Source organism: Ischnura elegans, chromosome 12 (assembly GCF_921293095.1).
Source record: "Ischnura elegans chromosome 12, ioIscEleg1.1, whole genome shotgun sequence".
Classification (NCBI taxonomy): domain Eukaryota; kingdom Metazoa; phylum Arthropoda; class Insecta; order Odonata; family Coenagrionidae; genus Ischnura; species Ischnura elegans.
Genome location: NC_060257.1, coordinates 88,689,611 through 88,708,488, shown reverse-complemented (window position 1 = coordinate 88,708,488; position 18,878 = coordinate 88,689,611). Strand labels below are relative to the sequence as shown.

The 18,878-nt window shown below is 35.3% G+C and overlaps 1 protein-coding gene across 4 annotated transcripts in view; it reads right to left on the bottom strand.

Moving 5' to 3' along the window:
- Nucleotides 1–18,878, bottom strand: part of LOC124169433 (chromodomain-helicase-DNA-binding protein 1) — a 71,106-nt gene that overhangs the window by 44,157 nt on the left and 8,071 nt on the right. For 2 of the 4 annotated variants that reach the window (XM_046548029.1, XM_046548031.1), the window contains exons 7-9: nucleotides 18,576–18,745; nucleotides 4,703–4,877; nucleotides 3,682–3,923 (exon numbers count right to left, since the gene is read on the bottom strand). In XM_046548029.1, the coding sequence (XP_046403985.1) occupies nucleotides 3,682–3,923; nucleotides 4,703–4,877; nucleotides 18,576–18,745 (587 nt within the window). The remainder of the gene's footprint in view (nucleotides 1–3,681; nucleotides 3,924–4,702; nucleotides 4,878–18,575; nucleotides 18,746–18,878) is intronic. The other 2 variants (XM_046548030.1, XM_046548032.1) reach the window with 1 other exon arrangement.

Genomic DNA, 18,878 nt, shown 5'->3' with positions numbered 1-18,878 from the left:
TGGAAGTATGTTTAGTTTTGTACAGATAGGTCTGGATGAGGAACAAAATGGTTTTTTTAAGATAATCCTGAGTACCCTTTTTTGAATTTTGAAAATCTTTGATGCGTGGGTTGAAGAGCCCCAGAGTATTATATTAAATGTCATGTGTGAGAAGAACATACCATAATATAACATTTATAGGACATCCAGACTTACAGATCTGCGTAGGGTTCTCACATGGTAACACACCGAGCTGAGTTTATTCGTGAGGGAATCTATGTGATTTTCCCAAGAGAGGTTGGCAGTGATATGAATGCCAAGAAAGTTTGTGGAATTACCCTGCACTATCGTTTCATTGTTGCATTTTACTATACAGTCATTTTCAACTTTAAGGAAAATATGACTAACTGAGACTTTTGGGTGTTAAGATAGAGAAAATTTTGTTGGCACCACAGATGGAGTTTATGAGAAATAATAATTGCATTGTTCATCAGTGTAGGGTAAGATGAGGAGGTGAGAAGGAAGTTGGTGTCGTCAGCATTGAGGAGCAATTTAGAACCAGGGGTGTCGGTGATATAGTGAGTCATGTCATTAATATATATTAAGAACAGTATAGGACCTAGTGTTGAACCTTGTGGGACCCCAAGAGAGCTATGGGCAATGTTAGAGAGATGGAAAGCCCCATTGGCAAAGAGGGATACAAAATGAGTCCGATTTACAGTGTAAGATTCAAGCCATTTATAAGGGGTACCTCTGACACCCAGATTATGAATTTTTTTGAGCAGGCGAAGCTGATGTACCATGTCGAAAGCCTTAGAGAAATCAAATAAATACCTAGGGCTTTCTGCTTTTTGTCAAGGGAGGTGAGGATGAAATCAATTGCTTCACAAATAGCTGAGGTTGTGGATCTACCCTTCCTGAAACCATGTTGTTTTGGGGTGAGGAGTGAATTTTTTTCCAGAAAAGAAACAAGCCTGGTAGCAAACACTGTTTCATACACCTTCACTAGTGTCTTCTTTAAGGTTATAGGGCGATAGTTATGTAGGTCATTTGGACTTCCTTTATTTTTGTAGATGGGCACTATTTTGGAATGTTTCAATGCTGAAGGAAAAACACCTTGAGTTAATGATTCGTTAATCAGATATAGCAATGGTTCCTTTATATACTCGAACACACTAAGAATTATTAAGCCAGGCAAACCATTGGGACCGGTACTATGTTTTTTGCCTGGTTCCAATAGAATTTGTTTTAACTCCTGTACAGTACATGGTTGGGCAAAAAAAGAAACTGAAGAGGTTGCGGTGGTAACTAGTGAGGCTTTGCTGTGAGTTATTGGAGAGGGTTCCAGAGTAAACAGTTTGTTGAATAGGCTACTTAAGTCACCATAGCTAACTTCTGTTTTATCAACTATTTTTTTAACATCTGGCAGTATATGCCAAGAGGATTTCCTGACTGAAGTGTTGATGATTTCCCAGGAGGTTTTGGATTTGTTATCTGAAGAGGTGATTTTATTATCATTATACGTTTTCTTTGCCTGCAAGAGACACTTCTTGTAATATTTTTTGAACCGTATGTATTCCTCCGTGACTTCAATTGAATCTGAGCTTCTACTGGCAGCTCCAATGATTTTGAGGTGGGAGGACATTTGCTTAATTTAATCTGTGACCCATGGTTTCTTTTCATGTTTGTGTTTACCCTTGATAATGACTTGAGGGAAGGCAATATTAAACCAGTGCAACATATGGTCATGGAAGTTTTTAAAACTCTCATCCATAGAACATGGCTGATAGACAGTTGGCCAATCAATGGATGCTATCTTGTTCTTGAAGTAGCAAACATTATAGTCACTATAGTCACGCTTATAGATAGGACTGACATCCTGTGAGCAATGAAAATGAAAATTTGAGAATAAAGGCAAATGGTCAGATAGGGCAGAATTAAGGCAAATGGTACCAGGACCGAGAAAAATCGCCGTGCTAAGGAGAAACGTACTACCCAAGTTCCACTGTAAAAGAAGGTGGTATTTGGAAGAATTATTTGATTTACAGTTTTGTCGCCCAGAAAATCAAGAAACCGTTATTATATAGAAACTGTGTTAAAACCAAGTGTAAAGTTTGAAAGATTCAGTAATTTTAATCTCACGCTTAATAAAATAAAACATTTGATTTTTTTTAAACCAGTGATTACTGGAATGTTTCATTGTGATAATGAATGAGATTATTTTCATTGAACAATGTTAATGAATCAATACTACTGATGTTTATTTGAAGACTGTTGGTAAAAGTAGAATCAAGTTTTAAAAACTGCCAAGATTATTGTTAAATTCTGTGTTATAAAATTGGTTGGAAAATTTTTAACCTTAAGGGAAGGTTTTACATTATAAAGTAAAAATGTTTTGAAAGTTTGTTATGTACTTATAACAATAGTTGATTATGAAGTAAATAAAGTGATGAATGGATGACTTCCATGAAAAATCTAGGGCTCGAGTAAGAACCAAAAATTACTAATAACCCCAAAAATTTTATATGTCTATAACTTCATGAAATTATAACTAAAAAGATAAAAGTGGCAACTTTAAAAATTCATTCCGTACATTTACAACATAAATTGTTCGCATAAATATCCATGACTCTTACCATACACTTGACAGGCAATGCGTGATTTTTCAATAGAAACACCCTAAAGCAAAATCATCTGGGAACAAACGTGAGGAGCAGTGAAGCCTATGCACGCAGCTCCAATTTGTGGACAATACGGTGGTTTCCTATTTTTTTTATTGCCTAAATCAAAAGATTATTACTCCTGAAATATGCATTTCACACTCTTAGATTTTTAAATGCCGATATCTATTTTTCTCGATTAAATGAAAAGTGAAAATTTTGAAGCGTGCGAAAATGCGCCGGCTAAGTATGAATGCTGGGAAAAGCCCGTGTGACGTATTTCTGGTTCCCGCTGCCGCAGTGTGAGATGACCTTGGGGCGAGGCTTTGAGCGCCGCTACAAAGCAGGCTGCTAGCAGGTAGCGCTTGGCTTAAATAAGGATTATTAATACCCTATCAAACGAAGGGAACTTTCCGACCATAGGCAATTTCAATAAGTGATTATTAAGAGATGTTTCCCAGAGCTCTGTGCCTCATGCATGCATGCATCAGTGCCTCAGACGATGTAAAACTCCTATCTACTCATATAGAATCTAGGCCCCTGTGACATCACATGGAGTGGCATCGTATGGGTGCCAATCCGGCCTTTTCCAAATGAGGTTAAAATTGACCATAAACATTCATCTAAACTGAGAGGTCTAAATCCAAATAATTAGTATATTTTGAATACACTAATCGTGGGTAACGAATCGCAATCAATGCCTTTCATTTTCTTTGATGAGGGAAACTACCCTATTCAAATTAAAGCAATAAATAAGTTATGCCATGAGCAACAATGAGCAATTTAAGATCAAGAGGTATTCTCAAAACAAATTTTGTGAAGGTGTTATGGGCATCCTCCCATTCTGAAGCAATTGAAGAAATTAACCAGCCAAAAGGCCAAACCTTTGGTGAAGCACCATGAGTTTTAATGAATTATTGTGAAGAGAAAATGACACTTAAAAATTGAACTTTGGTAGATAAGATGCTTGACTTTAACTATATTTGTCTGCAAGTATGTACAACTTATCTTCCAGCTGGAATTGTGTATTTGAATAGCTCACCTGGTCTCCACCCATGTATTCTGGCTGACTCTTAACAGGTACAAATTTTGGACGATACTTTAAAACCCGACAGTGTTTAGACGGGGTTCTTTTAGAGTCCTCCCTTTCTCGAAAAGTTTCGATCTTCTTTGGCCACTTTTTAATGATGAGGGAACCATCTTCCCAGGTTGCCTCAGAGTATGGAAGACTTTCCCACTTCACATAGTAGTCAGGGTGTGGACCATCAGTTTTCTGAAACTGAGCTGAAATTATACATTAATTTTGGTAAGAATTTCTTGTGTCACGAACAAAATTCTGCCAACAAATAATGTCATATCCAATAACTAACAAAATACTCATTAAATAATTAAAAATGATAGGAAGGGAATTAAGTAAGCCAATTTGATATAATGTTTGGTTCTTTCCTGGCGAACAGTGAAAGATTTCTCGAGTTTTGCACTGGGCCGCATCCTCCACATCTCCTTCCAACGTTTAGATGAGCAACTCGCCCAGCGTCTTCAGACTCAGGAATCTGATACCATTCCGCCCATACCTCGGTATGATGATGGGTGAGCTGCTTATTGAAACGTTGGAAGGAGGCATGGAGGACCTGACCCAGTGCAAAACCTGAGAAATCTTTATTTCGGAGTAAGGCAATTGAATGTAAGGCACCTAATTCATGAATCACATTTAAGATGATATTCTAATCCAGATTTGAAATCCATATAGCAAAATTGAAGGGCAGTTAATATATCTTGAGAGAAAAAATTGGTGTGGTATCTTTCATTCAGTGTAATATTATAGTACATCTGAATTTTACGTCTGAGCTGTGCACAGCAAATTTTAACATTATGAGCTTTTGAATAGCAACCAGGGAAATAACTGCTTCAAAAATATCTTCCATGAAGTTTTCCACACATTAACTAAGCCAAGCTTATCATGAAAGTATGACTTTGCTTATTGTACTCACAAAAAACTAATGGAGTGAAAATGAAGCTACATACTGAAAAAATTCAAAGCAAAGAAGAACATCTGTACATACCTATGATGCGTTCGACTTGATTGTAAGATTTAAGTAACTCCTGCTGCAGCTCCAGCTGACATTCAAAATAATCAATGTCTTCTGGAGTGGCATGCTGTTTCCAATATCTCAGTTCTTCCTCCCTCTTCACAAAATTCTCCAACTTTTTTAACCCTTTGACCTGAAAATCATAACACTAATTATACCACCAGGTATAATTAGGGAAAGCTAAAAATTAGTAACAATACTTAAATTATCCATGACAACCTGGTATGCTGCATTCTTCATCTTTAATATGCTGTCAAATAAGAACAGGTAGCAACACAAAATCAACATTTACAAACAGCTGTTAATGCACATCAAGTTAAAGTTAATGGGTGATTCAGAATGATGGTTCTACAAAATGAATGATACCCTACTTAGCTGATGAATTGTACTTGTAATTCAGATTGATAAATGATTTCTAACGATCAAATTGGAATGATGAAATGCAGAACACAAGGTAGCATACCAATGTCAATAATGAATTTTATATGAATATGAATTGAGTGAAAGGATGAAGTATTTACATGAAAAGCATGTTAAGAACAATAAACATTTATTTATAACTATCTTGTTAAAAACACTACAGCGAATGTACTAATAAAAATGGTTGACATGATAAGAAATGAAATTACTCATAAATTCATTCCATGAGGTGAGTTTTGTGACTAAGAAGAATTTCAATGAATGCATGATGATGTTGACCATGTTAGAAGTTTCACATGCTTATTCACATACATGATGCCATGCTTCAAACTACGAGCTATAACTTTTTTAAACAAAAGTGATCTCTATTTTCCAACAATAAATTTTCTTCCAGAATGCAAAATTCACAACTCAAGTTTCAAGGCATGATAAGGATATCCAAAAACTATGTAATTAATTAGGTTTACATACAAGAAACAAAACTAACACTACATGTAAAGAATTAATGCAACACACTTTAATAGCATAACTGCTGATTACTTTGATTCATCTTAACTCCCAAAGAAGAATATGTAATAATTAGGGATGTGCGAGTACTCGAAATTTCGAGTCGAGTCAAGTAGTTTTGATTGCAGAGCTGTTGAGGCCAGTAAGTTAAAAAATCTGCCGTCAGGAATCGCTATCACAAAACTCATGTAATAATATCGTTTTTAGGTTGCTTCGTCGTTTTAATGACAAGGCCTGGGAGTTTCATCATGTGATATACGTAGTTGTCAACCACCATTGTCATCAAATTGTCATTGCCAAATACCTTTTCGCTAGCCGTGGCGGCCGACCGTCTTCCGACCCCGCACGGCCACATAATCTGAGTGTACCGCTGCATCGCTCATACTTTCTTACCATACCCTACTTTCTTTACTCAAATGCTGAAAAATAAATACGTAACAATTTTTAAAATCTCTGAAAGATAGAAAAATATATAACTTTAAGGTTTTAGCATATCATGCCGCTTTTTACCGGTGTGAGGGGTCACTAATGATGCATTTTATCCATCTTTCAGCCTTTGTGAGTACAACATAGGTATGCCATATGTTAATTTCCGTTTATTCCTTTGTTGCATTTAGTTTCTTTCTTCAACTTATGCAGAAAGAATTGAGATTGCTGATTAAGCGAAGTGAGAAATAAAGAAATTTATTTTGCTCTACAAAGCTTAAGCTAAGTTCTGTAGTTCGTTCGCTTCATCCACTTTAAGTCCATGAAGATTCAAGATCCATGAAAATCGTTGATAGAATTTTAGTAAAAATTCCAGAGGTTCCAAAATAACGCAATTTTGGCAAGAAAGTTCTTGTCCAGCCGCACCAGTGGGTAGCGAAAGACAGTTTTCTGCAGGCAGTAACACTGTAACATGAAGTCGCTGTCTGAGCATGTAGAACAATTGATATTTCTGCATGAGAATTTGAAAGGATCAAATATTACATGATTCATTTACGTATATAATCTTTATTAAACTTATGCAAATGCCTTTACTTAGGGCTCTTCCTTGCAGTTTGGATTTATACAGGTAAATTAATTAAATTGTCCACATATTACTTGTGGTTAATTCATTTCAATTATGCTTATGCAATTGTTTAAGACACTTTAATTTTCATTCATCTCCTCATTCTGACACAATTACCAACTAAGTTCCTCATTATATTTTCCTAGTTACATCAGGCTACGCATTCATAATTGAACATTAGCATGGGGATTTGAAAAATGAGAATATGTTGGAGCATGTATTGCTGTATTGCCTGTCCTAGGATTTACCATACTCGACTCCACTTGATACTTGCGAGTAGTTTTCAACTTGACTCAATATCAAATAGTGCTACTCGCACATCCCTAGTAATATTTTATCTCAAGGGCGTGCTTTCAATTGTGTGGAAGTTTTGGAGGAAAATATTCCAAAAGAATGTACACCAAATAATGCAAATAAACGGACGTCGACTAGAGTCAACGTGAGGGAAGGGAAGTGACCGCTAAGGTAGCAATGGCCAAAGGCATTCAGGCCCTGCCAGAGACCCAGCTTAGCAGACTCCTTGGCAACTTGGCCCCGACCCTCCCACTCATTTGTGATCCTCCTCGCTGCAGAAATCTGTCGTGAAGTGATAATATTGTCAATGTCTTTGCAAAGACACACTTTTTTGCATTTACCAATTTTTAAACAAAATTGCAGTGTTACTATTAACAGATTTCTGAAGTAAGAGTCTAAGTACCTTTTCTCTCTTAGGCACCCGCAGGAAAGAGTAAACAATGAGTTGGCGTCTCAATAATTTTTGTACGAAGAATAATGGCTACGACCACAATGACAGGCAGAGTTAAAAAATATATACAATGAAAAAGCAGAGTAAAAATATATATACAATGAAAAAGCAGAGTAAAAATGAACGATTCAGAAGGTGAGGAAAATTGATGGCATTAAAACTGATTTATTTGGAGTAATTGGGCCCCTAAATCATTGTCCATTAGTCATATTATACATTAGGTGTTCCTTGTCTGAACAACCATACACATCACACTTAGATATTCATCAGTCACTCATTTATCTCACATTTTTTTACTATCCTTTGATTCTATCATAATCTATGATTAGCACAAACAGAGACCCTATTTCCATTAATATTATGAATTGATGCAATCCCAAGTAGAGGATAGCTTTACCCCCGAACACACCACTTTTACCTGCTGTGATTGAGCTGATCCTTTTAGTATGTTTCATTGAGTTATCCTTTGGTAAACCGTTTAACTACAAAAAAGATATAAAATACTTATCTCCACTTCATGACACTTGAAAATGAGTCATGAACATAATATTACATCCAATTAAACTTTCCGAAGAATAGCATGGACTATTATAATTATATTTAGTTTATTTTATTAAGCATTTTACAGAATCTACCTACTTCTCAGTGGCTTTAAACCCCCAAAACCAAATCATTACACAGGCCTTCTTCAAGACATTGGCCTTTGGTACCATTTGCAAAAATAACATCCAAAAGATGAAAGTAGCAAAACTTTTCATGAATGATACATACTTTGGATCTGAAACAACTACAGGGAGTGCCATTCTGTTGAAGCAAGAAGCAACTCGTTCAATGGTGTTAGGCTCACCTATGTGGAAGTTAATATTCGAAAATGAAATCAGTGGAAGTCAACCAAGTCTCCTTTTCATTTTCGAGCAAGAACCAAGCTGAGTTCTGAATCCAACTTACCCTTGCAAGGGTTCAATCTGAAAATGAGGGATTAATAGGTCTCTGTACATAGTACCATAAGCCTATTTTACAATCATATCGAAAACTTTCCAGAGGAGAGCCATGAGGAGAGTAAGCATAATCACAAGCAAACATTTGTATGGTCCACAGGTTTTCATTAACCCATCCACATTTTGACAAACTAAGCCATTTTCTACACCTGATAATAACATGGTTTGGCTAATACATAACTGTTACCATTTGAATAGGTTTTGACAAGCACTATAACTGGTAATAGTCAACCCAGGGTTAGTTAATAAAAATCTGTGGACAAATGTTTGCCTGTGATTATATTACCTGTCACACATTTCCACAAGATATTGCCATCTACTCTTAAGCTGAAGAAGAGAGTAAGGGGGCCAACTATTGAATAAAATTTTGCGTTAAGCAGGCAAAGTGACTGGATGGTTGAGAAAAAATTACACCCTAAAGAAAAATCCCATGACATGACTGAAAAAAGCAAGAGGAAAGCTACAACGGTGAGGATGCAATTTCCATCTTCAAGGAAGGCGTAATAATGATTGTTATTCCCAAAAAAATCTTTCCCTAATGATTTCTTGTTTTATTGATGACAAGCGAATACATTCAATGAAAGTTATGACACCCCATAGAATTTGCTAGTATGTTTCCCATAGAATCTAGCAATTATGAAAATTGCAGTAAATTTGTCACATTGCTACCTTTGGTACACAATCACTTCTGAGTAAGTGGCAGAGGAATATCAAGAAGTTCAGGAAGAAATACCATAAGAAGAGCAGTTAGAAAAAACAGTATTGCTTTCCATATGCCATTCAATTTTCAAGGACCAGTTAGGCATGACAAGTAAGTGCCCAACAATAACAGTTCTTTAGCTACTCTCTTTATCATTAACTCTGGTTTACAGTCATATCAAACAATACAGTTGACTCTTTGCTAAATGAGAATATTCAAGATTTGATTTGTGCTTGAAATGTGCTAGTTGAAGAATTTGTACAAAAAAAACAAGGAGAAATAGCCCTACTCACATGACTGCAGGAATAGGGAAAGCCAAGCCTGGAGTAAATTAATGAATGAAGGTGAACCTGCAGTTGTCACAACGAAACCAAAAAGAGTACTCTTGGGTCAGAGAATCCTCTATGAGTAGATATAGGTGAAACAGGTTTGCTAAATGAGAATATTCAAGATTTGATTTGTGCTTGAAATGTGCTAGTTGAAGAATTTGTACAAAAAAAACAAGGAGAAATAGCCCTACTCACATGACTGCAGGAATAGGGAAAGCCAAGCCTGGAGTAAATTAATGAATGAAGGTGAACCTGCAGTTGTCACAACGAAACCAAAAAGAGTACTCTTGGGTCAGAGAATCCTCTATGAGTAGATATAGGTGAAACAGGTTTTAATTTAAACAAACTTTTATCTTGAAACAACTTGAAACAATATGTAATAGAAATTTGGCATTGCTATGGTAACTCAACAGTAACGGTACTCCCCGGAATATTATAATTTTTTTTGTTCTGTGACTGGATAAACTTGTAAGTAGCATTTTATTTGAAATGTAAAACCAAGTCAACAGCACTATTCTCTAGCCCTGTTAAGATTTGTAAGATAAATATTTTGGCATTTTAGAAACAATATCCTTCATTTGATATTATAAGCTATAATTTCAATAATGGAACACAATCAAAACTCGATAGTCTGCCATTCACTACCAAGCTTTCAAATTACTGTCCTTGGTATTTATGGTGCAACATACTTTTGCAAAAATGCCTGTATCTATCTATTATGTTAGCCCTCATCTTGCTATGCTGTAAGTAAATAGGAAAAATGCCTTAGGTACCTCTCTGAGCACACAATATTCCAAAAAAATGAAGGTAATCGCAGCTTAGATCACCATTCAAATATTGACGGTGAGAACGTAAAAAATTGAGTCCAAAGATCTTTATAATTATTGACTAAAACCAAGAAGATTTGACAAGTTCCAGGGATGGTCAGCTTTTGAGATAGTTAGGGAATCTTTCCCTTCAAAAAGTCACCCTCTCTTTGAGACAGAAAGAAGTGCAACAAAAGGGATGATTGATGGAAAAATGGAAACAGTTATGATAGATATGATAATAATTGAATGATACCATTTTTTGGGCCAATTTTTGTTTTTCCCAAGGTTTCTAAAGTTATCATAACAGCCAAAAATCCAATTATATTACCACACAATAAAATTTAGAAGACATCATTACTTTCCATTTCAAAATAATTGCCAAAAAGAAATTTTGGCTACATAATTGATATATGTAATGATATTGATGATGATGATTGTCATTATAATGAATTCCTTACAAAAGATCTTCAATGCATCTTCATTGAATTCCACCAAACTGAAAGTAAAATAATCTCCACACAACATGTGCAATCAGCAAGTACAGCAGACTCCCGATCATACAGCTGTAGTTTATTCATGTTGCGGCTTATCCGCGCATAAGTTTTTACACTTCTTCGATTTTTTCCACAATCATAATACAAAGATTCGCGCACAGTTTTTGGCAACAAGCTATTAGGAATATGAGTGCAATCACTTTATCGCCGCTGAAAAGATTGAGGTTGGGAAAAGATAGCCGTGAATGATTCTGTGGAAGCCGTGGAAGAAAGGACTCCGATCCTAGTGGAATATCTTAAGAAGTATTCCCCACATGATATAAAGCAATCGAAACCGAACTCTTTTACAACCTACTCCCTGACAAAACCCTTGCAGTATGGGGTGTTTCTTTAAATGATACTTCTAGAGGCAGATAATGCGTCTTAGCGATGACATATGTGAAAAGCTGATGCTGAGCTTTAGTTTATATAATAAAAAAAAATCTGCATTCCTTTTTCATGTTTAACAGTCACTATTGAGAATGTCAAATCAATAAATTCATACTTGTAAGTTTTGTTGTCCTTACGGTCCATTAGATGCATAGGCTTTTTCATTTCTTCGTTGCATTTCTTATCTAGACGTGTTATATTAGTTGCAGTTTCTTGCAGCTTGCTTTTGTTTTACTTAATTGAGATCAGCATAATATCTGCATTAAATATTTCTTGAAATAAAATCAAGTTAATATCTTTTCTTACATTACCAATTGTTATTCAAATGGTTTTTAATGCAGGGCTGTGGATACACTCCAAGTATAATTCCAATGACGTCACGGGCGTAACACATCATGAAGAAATTAATGATTAGTGAACCTTTCAAGCTCCATTACACCTATCAATAAGCCACACATAATGCTCAATCTAAGGTTTTAACTTCGTTATTATCCAGTTAAAAATGGGGAATGAAAGATTTTAAGCAGCCTGACTAGCAACCACCTGACAATGAATACCACAGCCAATCAAGAGATCCACTTGATCGACAATCAGAAGATGAGAGTACAAATCCCATCTAAGCCAAATATTTTTATGGCAAATTTTAACCTAAGCGTTTATTTGAACCCTTGCACAAACCTACATGCAAAATCACTAGTTTTGTCACTGTATGCAGAGAGAAATACCATAACCTGAACCTGTTTCTGTGACTTCATACAAAGTCACTTGTTTCATCCAGTGTTACAATTTAACGACATTACATTATGTTCAAAAGAATATTAACTAACTTTCTATACAGTAAAACTTGTGTTGGTAGCATCCCAGTGAAGAATTGAGGTCCATAACATTAGTCTTTATGGAACTTGATGATTCAAATAGTGCCTAAGTTTCCATTAGCTCTCGCTTTTCATGGAATGAATTACATAGGAGCGTTAATCACATGAGTGGGTATGTTTAAGTTAGATATACCTCCACCAAATTATACTCATCATGGACTCAATAACAAAGATTTAAGGTTGTGAAAATGTTGTTGGCTGCTGCATCATTCAATGCCTGTACAACAAATGTGTTTATTCTTGACTTCCCCTTTACTTTATGAGGAAACCTCGGAAGGAGCCTATTAAATAAAAACCATGTACATTTTTTCCTCTATCTTGTACAAAATAGTATATTAATATGAGGGCTGCATCCAGAATCCTTCATTCTCAAGCCAGTCACCATGCAAATGATGCAATAACAATAATAATAATAATTTCAAACTTGAGAATATAATGCATATAAATGATGAAGAGGTGAAAAATACTATTTTTGGATGGAGAACTATTTTACTACAGATATAGATGCAATTGAATTTATTGAACAATCAGTCATGCAGCTAAATTTAACATGAGTAAAGAAATGGGCAATGAAATGAGTCATAGAAGATAATTGTGATACCATGCACAATGAATTAAAGTTTATTAATGCCTAAGTATTGTAATACCTCTGAAACTTATTTCAAGAGAAATAGAGCACCGATGAGCCAAGATAACTTCTATATCAACCCTACTCAACAATTGGAATGCTATTGAAATTTCTTTCACTAACGAATTGTTGTGCAGTTGAATAATGAAATAATTAATTCTGTATGTTGATATAAAACATAATCCATACATAAAATAAAGTCAAAAATCATGTTCGTTACACCATTTATGACTCGAGAACAGCTGCGACGATTTTAATGATATTAGGTTCTTTGGATTCATCTAAGCCATGGCCCATACAGCACAGGGAGAATTTTACTCTTGTATACTAGGTCGAAATTTGGTGTAAGGAATAAGTCGAGAAATCGCCAATTTTTACATGTGTACTTGAGTAAATTTGGTCCAACTCCCTTGACCCTTATATACAAAAAATATGAAGCAAAATTTGGTAATGCATATATTGTGGTCAGCAGTAATCTGAGCATGATGAAATTTTCAAGATATATGATTCGATTAAGTCGTCTACCTTCATGCCAGCAAAATTTTCCCAACAAAATCTGGTTAAAATCACTTTATAAATCATCATGCAACATATATTATACAGGTGTACATTTTATTAGGACTATATATATGTTCCTGTTGAGATATGAACAAGTTAATCATTAATTTCAACTTGAATGATGCTGTCTATCATTTTAAAAATTCTGAGTAATTTCGAATTATTTCCAGCATAGCCTCACACCACGTGAATTGAATGCTGGGAAAACAACATTGCAACGATATAACTCGTGCGACTCGAACTGGAAACATTAACTATTCGGTCATTCTCTTTTCCCTCGTTTGCTCGCACTCAATAAAACGACTTGCAGTTTTAGCAAGATTTTCGAGTTTTTAAACTATTCAGCAGTACGTTTAAGATTCATCCATCAGCTCATATTTGCTATCATCCTGTCCATAATGTCATTCACATTCATTTTTCACATCATCACCACTCGTGTTTTGTCCTGTAGGTATTTCCTGACGAATTATTTTATACTGAGTAACCTTTTGCTTAGACAATAAATGAAAATTTTTAAACGAATATGTTGCCTACGTCTTATTACCTGTTTAGTGTCAGTGAAGTGCCACCGTTTGCATGGTTATAATGTTAAATCCGTTTAATTCGAGTTAAGCCTAGCTCCAGTTGAGTCCTCAACAAGCACGTCACCACTGTCCGTCTAAACAAATCTTCAAGCAATAATTGAATATTGTTAATATGTAGTCGTGTTTCTGTCGACAAATATAGCCGATTGATTTCATTTCCTCAGTTTTTCCAATTTCGTGTCATTGAAGGTTGAGCTCATCGACAAAGTGTACCCGAACATGACTGATAATCGCAAATGGTTGAGTGAGCAAGCAATTTGGCAGGCTATGAACGAAGATGTGGATGACTTATACTTTGTAATTCAGAACCAAATCGCTGGTACTCTGCATTCACTCAAATCTATTGACTGTGTAACGAACAAAGACAGGTATGATGATGAAGTCCTCATTTCCAACCGATTATCCCCTTGAGTTTAAACTAATTCAATTTCCAATTCGTGTTGCATTCGCGATGATGATTAAGAAACCACAAGGAGGGTGTTTTTTGTCTAAATCTACCAGACCCATGTTTTTCTCATGGTCAAAAATAAGTGGCATTTTCACGTGTTGGTAAATCATCCGCTTTATTTGTTCTTGCGCCTGATAACAAAATAAAAGCTGTTGTATATCATATGGTGCTTGACTCAAGAGAATTAAGCCAAATGTGTAAGGTAAACCGGTGCACGTTTACGCTGTGCACTTTTCCAAACAGAGTTATATCTAGTGTACTACAAGTCATGATGCATTAAAGCTGCTTCTAGCAGCTATTTTCACGAGATATTGAGCATCAGCCAAGCATCGGTCTAGAGTTGCATGAACTTGCCCCAAGAACGGGGCAAGACTTGGACCTAAAAACATTTTTTTACGGTTAAAGGGCAAATAGGCCAACCACTGAATGCATAAAATTTTAACACTATAACTTCAATATAAAACCTCAATATCTAAAATTTCCTAAGTTAAAACATAAAAATTAGAAAATTCATTGAAATAAATCTGAGTATGCGGTGCCCAGGTCTACCCTATGTAGATTGAATAGAGAAAATATGTTTCTAACGAGCCACTGTAATGCTTATTTTTGTAGTTTCATTGAATTTATTTGTAAACAATTGCAATGGTCCAGGTGAGGGGTGAATAGCCTGTTCATTTTTACTTAACTTAAAGGACAGACTTGGCAGAAAAGGCAACAGACTTGGACTTAAAATAATGTTTTTACTGTTAAAAACACAAATAGCCCAACCACTGAATGGATGAAATTTTGGCTTTATTAACTGCTTTATAAGACCACTATGTCTGAAATTTTTTAAGTTAACACATAAAAGTTGGAAAATTCATTGAAAAAAATCCACGTACACATGTCCCGGTATACCCTAAGTAGATTATATAAAGAAAATGTCTTTCTAACAAGTCATTCCAATCCTTTCCTACTTTTATTGATTTTCCTCTTATTTTGTTATAATAAGTCCAAAATTATTTAAGCCAGCAAAGCCGCTCTTGATTTATAAATGGTGTAACTGAACTGTTCATTGATTGATAGGTGGTACAAAGTTTGCCAGATTAGTTAGCAATTTATTAGAAAAAGAGAGAGGAATATTTATTTATTGTTGAAATTTCAACAATATATTTACTGAAGCGCATTTCCAACCAAATATTATGCTGGATGATCGTGGCTCTACTGCATTCAAAAGTGGTATATTGAAAAATGTTGCAAACATGAGCATAAAAAGGTGAGTAATTCTGACGAAATAACTATAAGCACATTCACTCAAATAATTTCATGAATTGAGAGCATTGGTGCCTAGTAAATGCAAGGCTTATCACACAAACATACATAAAAATGCAAATTAACCAAGCCTACACCAAATACTAAATTCAAAGCTCATAATATACAGGAGAATTCCATAAGGGGGTAACTTTTATACATTGAATCTGATTAAAATGATGTTCAAAAAAATTTCCTCTCAGATTTCCAAGAGTAATTGGCATGAAAATCGTGAGAAAATGGAAATAGGAAGGTAGCTTTCTCATTAGTGTTACGATACAAAAATTCCCATGGTGCTGCTAATCATGATTTCCTAATTCAAATACACACATTATTTTGGAAATGCACATTTTTAAGACTTCATGCTCAGTTTATAAATAATGTGAGTTTTTATTATTATCCTCACACTTCCATCCCCTTCGCAGCTGAGGCAGACTAGTGAAACTGGTTGTATTTATTTATTTTGCTTTAAAATGGGTTCTGGCGATGACATTGTAGAATGCAAGATAATAATAAATTTAAAATATGTTTCTATCATATTCCTCCAGTTATCAATCCCACATTGGTAAAATATGTTCAGTGCTTTGACTGAATTATTCAATAATTTTTATAAGTGTTTCAATTATAGCTGAGAAATTTATAGGTTCAATCACATGCTACTTAAGTCATTTTTGCCATCACCATTCGTACGTACTGAATATGTTTATCTCCGTTTCCAAAAAGTCATTGGTCTCAAACAACAGGCTGACTAACATTTGGAGTAATAACCTCAATAGACATCATAAAGCCATTATCTCTTGGACATAAGGCAAGATTCATACTACATATATTCATTCCACACGCAGCAACATCATATCATGAAGTTCATATAGAAGTCAGCCAAGGAGTCCACAAGTATATATCGTGGAACCTCGACCTATCGTTTCCAAAAAAGACTTGTTTTCTGCATTTATCGCTCACTGTTCCTGGTTCCAAATTAAGCTCCATACCAGCAATGTAGAAAAATAATGTACTTGAAGCACTAAATTATATTCTGGCACCATGGAAACAAGTCAGCCAGCAAACTATTAAGAATTCCTTCCTTAAAGCCAGGCACAAATACCAGTCTGATAACAATTAATTGGGAAACAGTGATGATGATTTCGGCCAAGACTTGTAAGAACTGTGTAGAGCCCAGAAATATGATTTTCAGAGCTCTGAGTCAGTTAATCATCACACACTAACAAGAGGAACTATGACCACTAAATAAAATATCCAATATTTATTTATCCATCGCATGTTTATCTACTTTGGCAGTAGAGAAAGAAGATGAAAATGAACTAGAAGTGACCCCAAGCTTTGCCAAGTCCACCTAGCTTAAAAAAGAGAATGTATTTTTCTAGGAAGATGGTGGAAGCAACAAGGATATTGAAAACACTTTGAGTCTTGAAAAGCCATTCTTTCAATCAAGAAATAATTCCACCATGAAACAGAAGGCCATAAATAACTTCTTTGAAAACATAATGTTTTAAATGTGCACAGTTTACTGAGTTTATCCTTGCCAAAAGTAACTCTAGATTATTAATTCCTGGATTTTATTTAAATTTAAAATTTGCTCATTTGCACCCAATTTTTGCATAAGTAAAATGTGTAAATGCCGAAACAGTGAGCAAACACATTTTCACAAGGTGGTGTGTTCCTTTAGGATAATATAAAAGAGAAATTAGTCGAACCAAGATTATGCCCTAAGTGTTTCCATAAAATTCAAATATTCCTGAAATGAGCTATCTACAGTGGAACCTCGTTAAAGCGAGTACAGGCTATAGCGACACCCCCGCTATTACGAGAGATAGCCGATGCACCGTCAATTGACCCTATAATAAGCGTGTTAAAAAATTCGTTTTTACGAGACCCTTTCGGCGTCGGCTCTCGCCATAGCGAGGGTTTCACCGCCGGAAGACTTTCATCAAGACTCCTTAACCTCTGTAACTGCTAGCGATCTGTTAGAAATGAAGTTAATGGAGTGCTCAGTCTCAAATTTATGTGGTAAACTGTCGTTCGATAAATATAATGATTGACGAAACAATGCCTTGCATGATTTTTATTCAGTGCGGTGCTTATAAATTGTTTGAATAGTTAGTCGTTATTTGAGTAAGGAAATTTAGTGATGCAAAAAACATCGCCTTTCGTCTGGATTTATGCTTACGTTTGTTGGATAGATGTTTATCTGTCGCCGCACCACTCCTGTTCCTGTATATCTGTTCGCAACAGGTATATTGGCTATTATTTGCTCCACCTCCGGTAAAGTGACAATTCGCTACAGCGAGTGTTTATTAGTGCACCGTGGGGTGTCGTTATATCGAGGTTGCACTGTATATTGTACGAGTGCCATAAGCTATATGGATCAATTAAAGAACATCACAACTGCTCGCCTAAATCCTGCTTTTCCTGCTACCTTGTATTATATAACTACACTTGGCACAACACTACTTAGGAATAAATCTCTTGTTTTAAAAGGGAGGCCACCTGCACATAAAACGAAATTCCTGAAAATACTCAAAATGTTCAGGAGAGTTGATTCATAAGTACATATTAAGACGCCACAATGCTATACTGAAAAATTGGTATCTGACCGCAAAATACCAACATGGATGATGAATATCCTCAAGCCATTATTGAAGATCTGATTTACACAATTTGCAAACTATATAGCTAAAACCCACTCCTAGTCATATTGTGACAGCCATTAAAAAATACATTCTACCTATCTCATGATATGCATTTACATAAATTATACATCCTTGCATTTACTATGGCATGATCAGGCAAATACACCCCTAAATTAATTCTAGCAAACCTGATCAATTACCCTAAAATATGTTTCTATTCCATCACCAAGTATCATACATACCCATCATCCAATAACACTTACCATGCTCACAAAACTTAGTACATTAAGTTCGTGCCAGTTGACCTCGTTATATATGCTCATATGTACTTACTTTCTGATCTTTCAAAGACTGTTCACTCTCCCATGTATTGTGGATGTGGGACCACCCTTTCCATTTAATAAGATATTGAACTTCGCATTGTTCGTCATCTTCAGGATCAAAGTCCTTATTTGGATCTCCATTTTCCTCGACAGCATATATAGTAGTAATTCCTCCAGTGGCTGAGGAAAAAAATATAATTCCACATTTGTTACCTTCTTCACACACAAAAACACCACAGACACTACTTTGAATAATTACGTAAACGAGGAACATTAACAAATAAAGAGACCTTAATAATTACTATTTAATTTG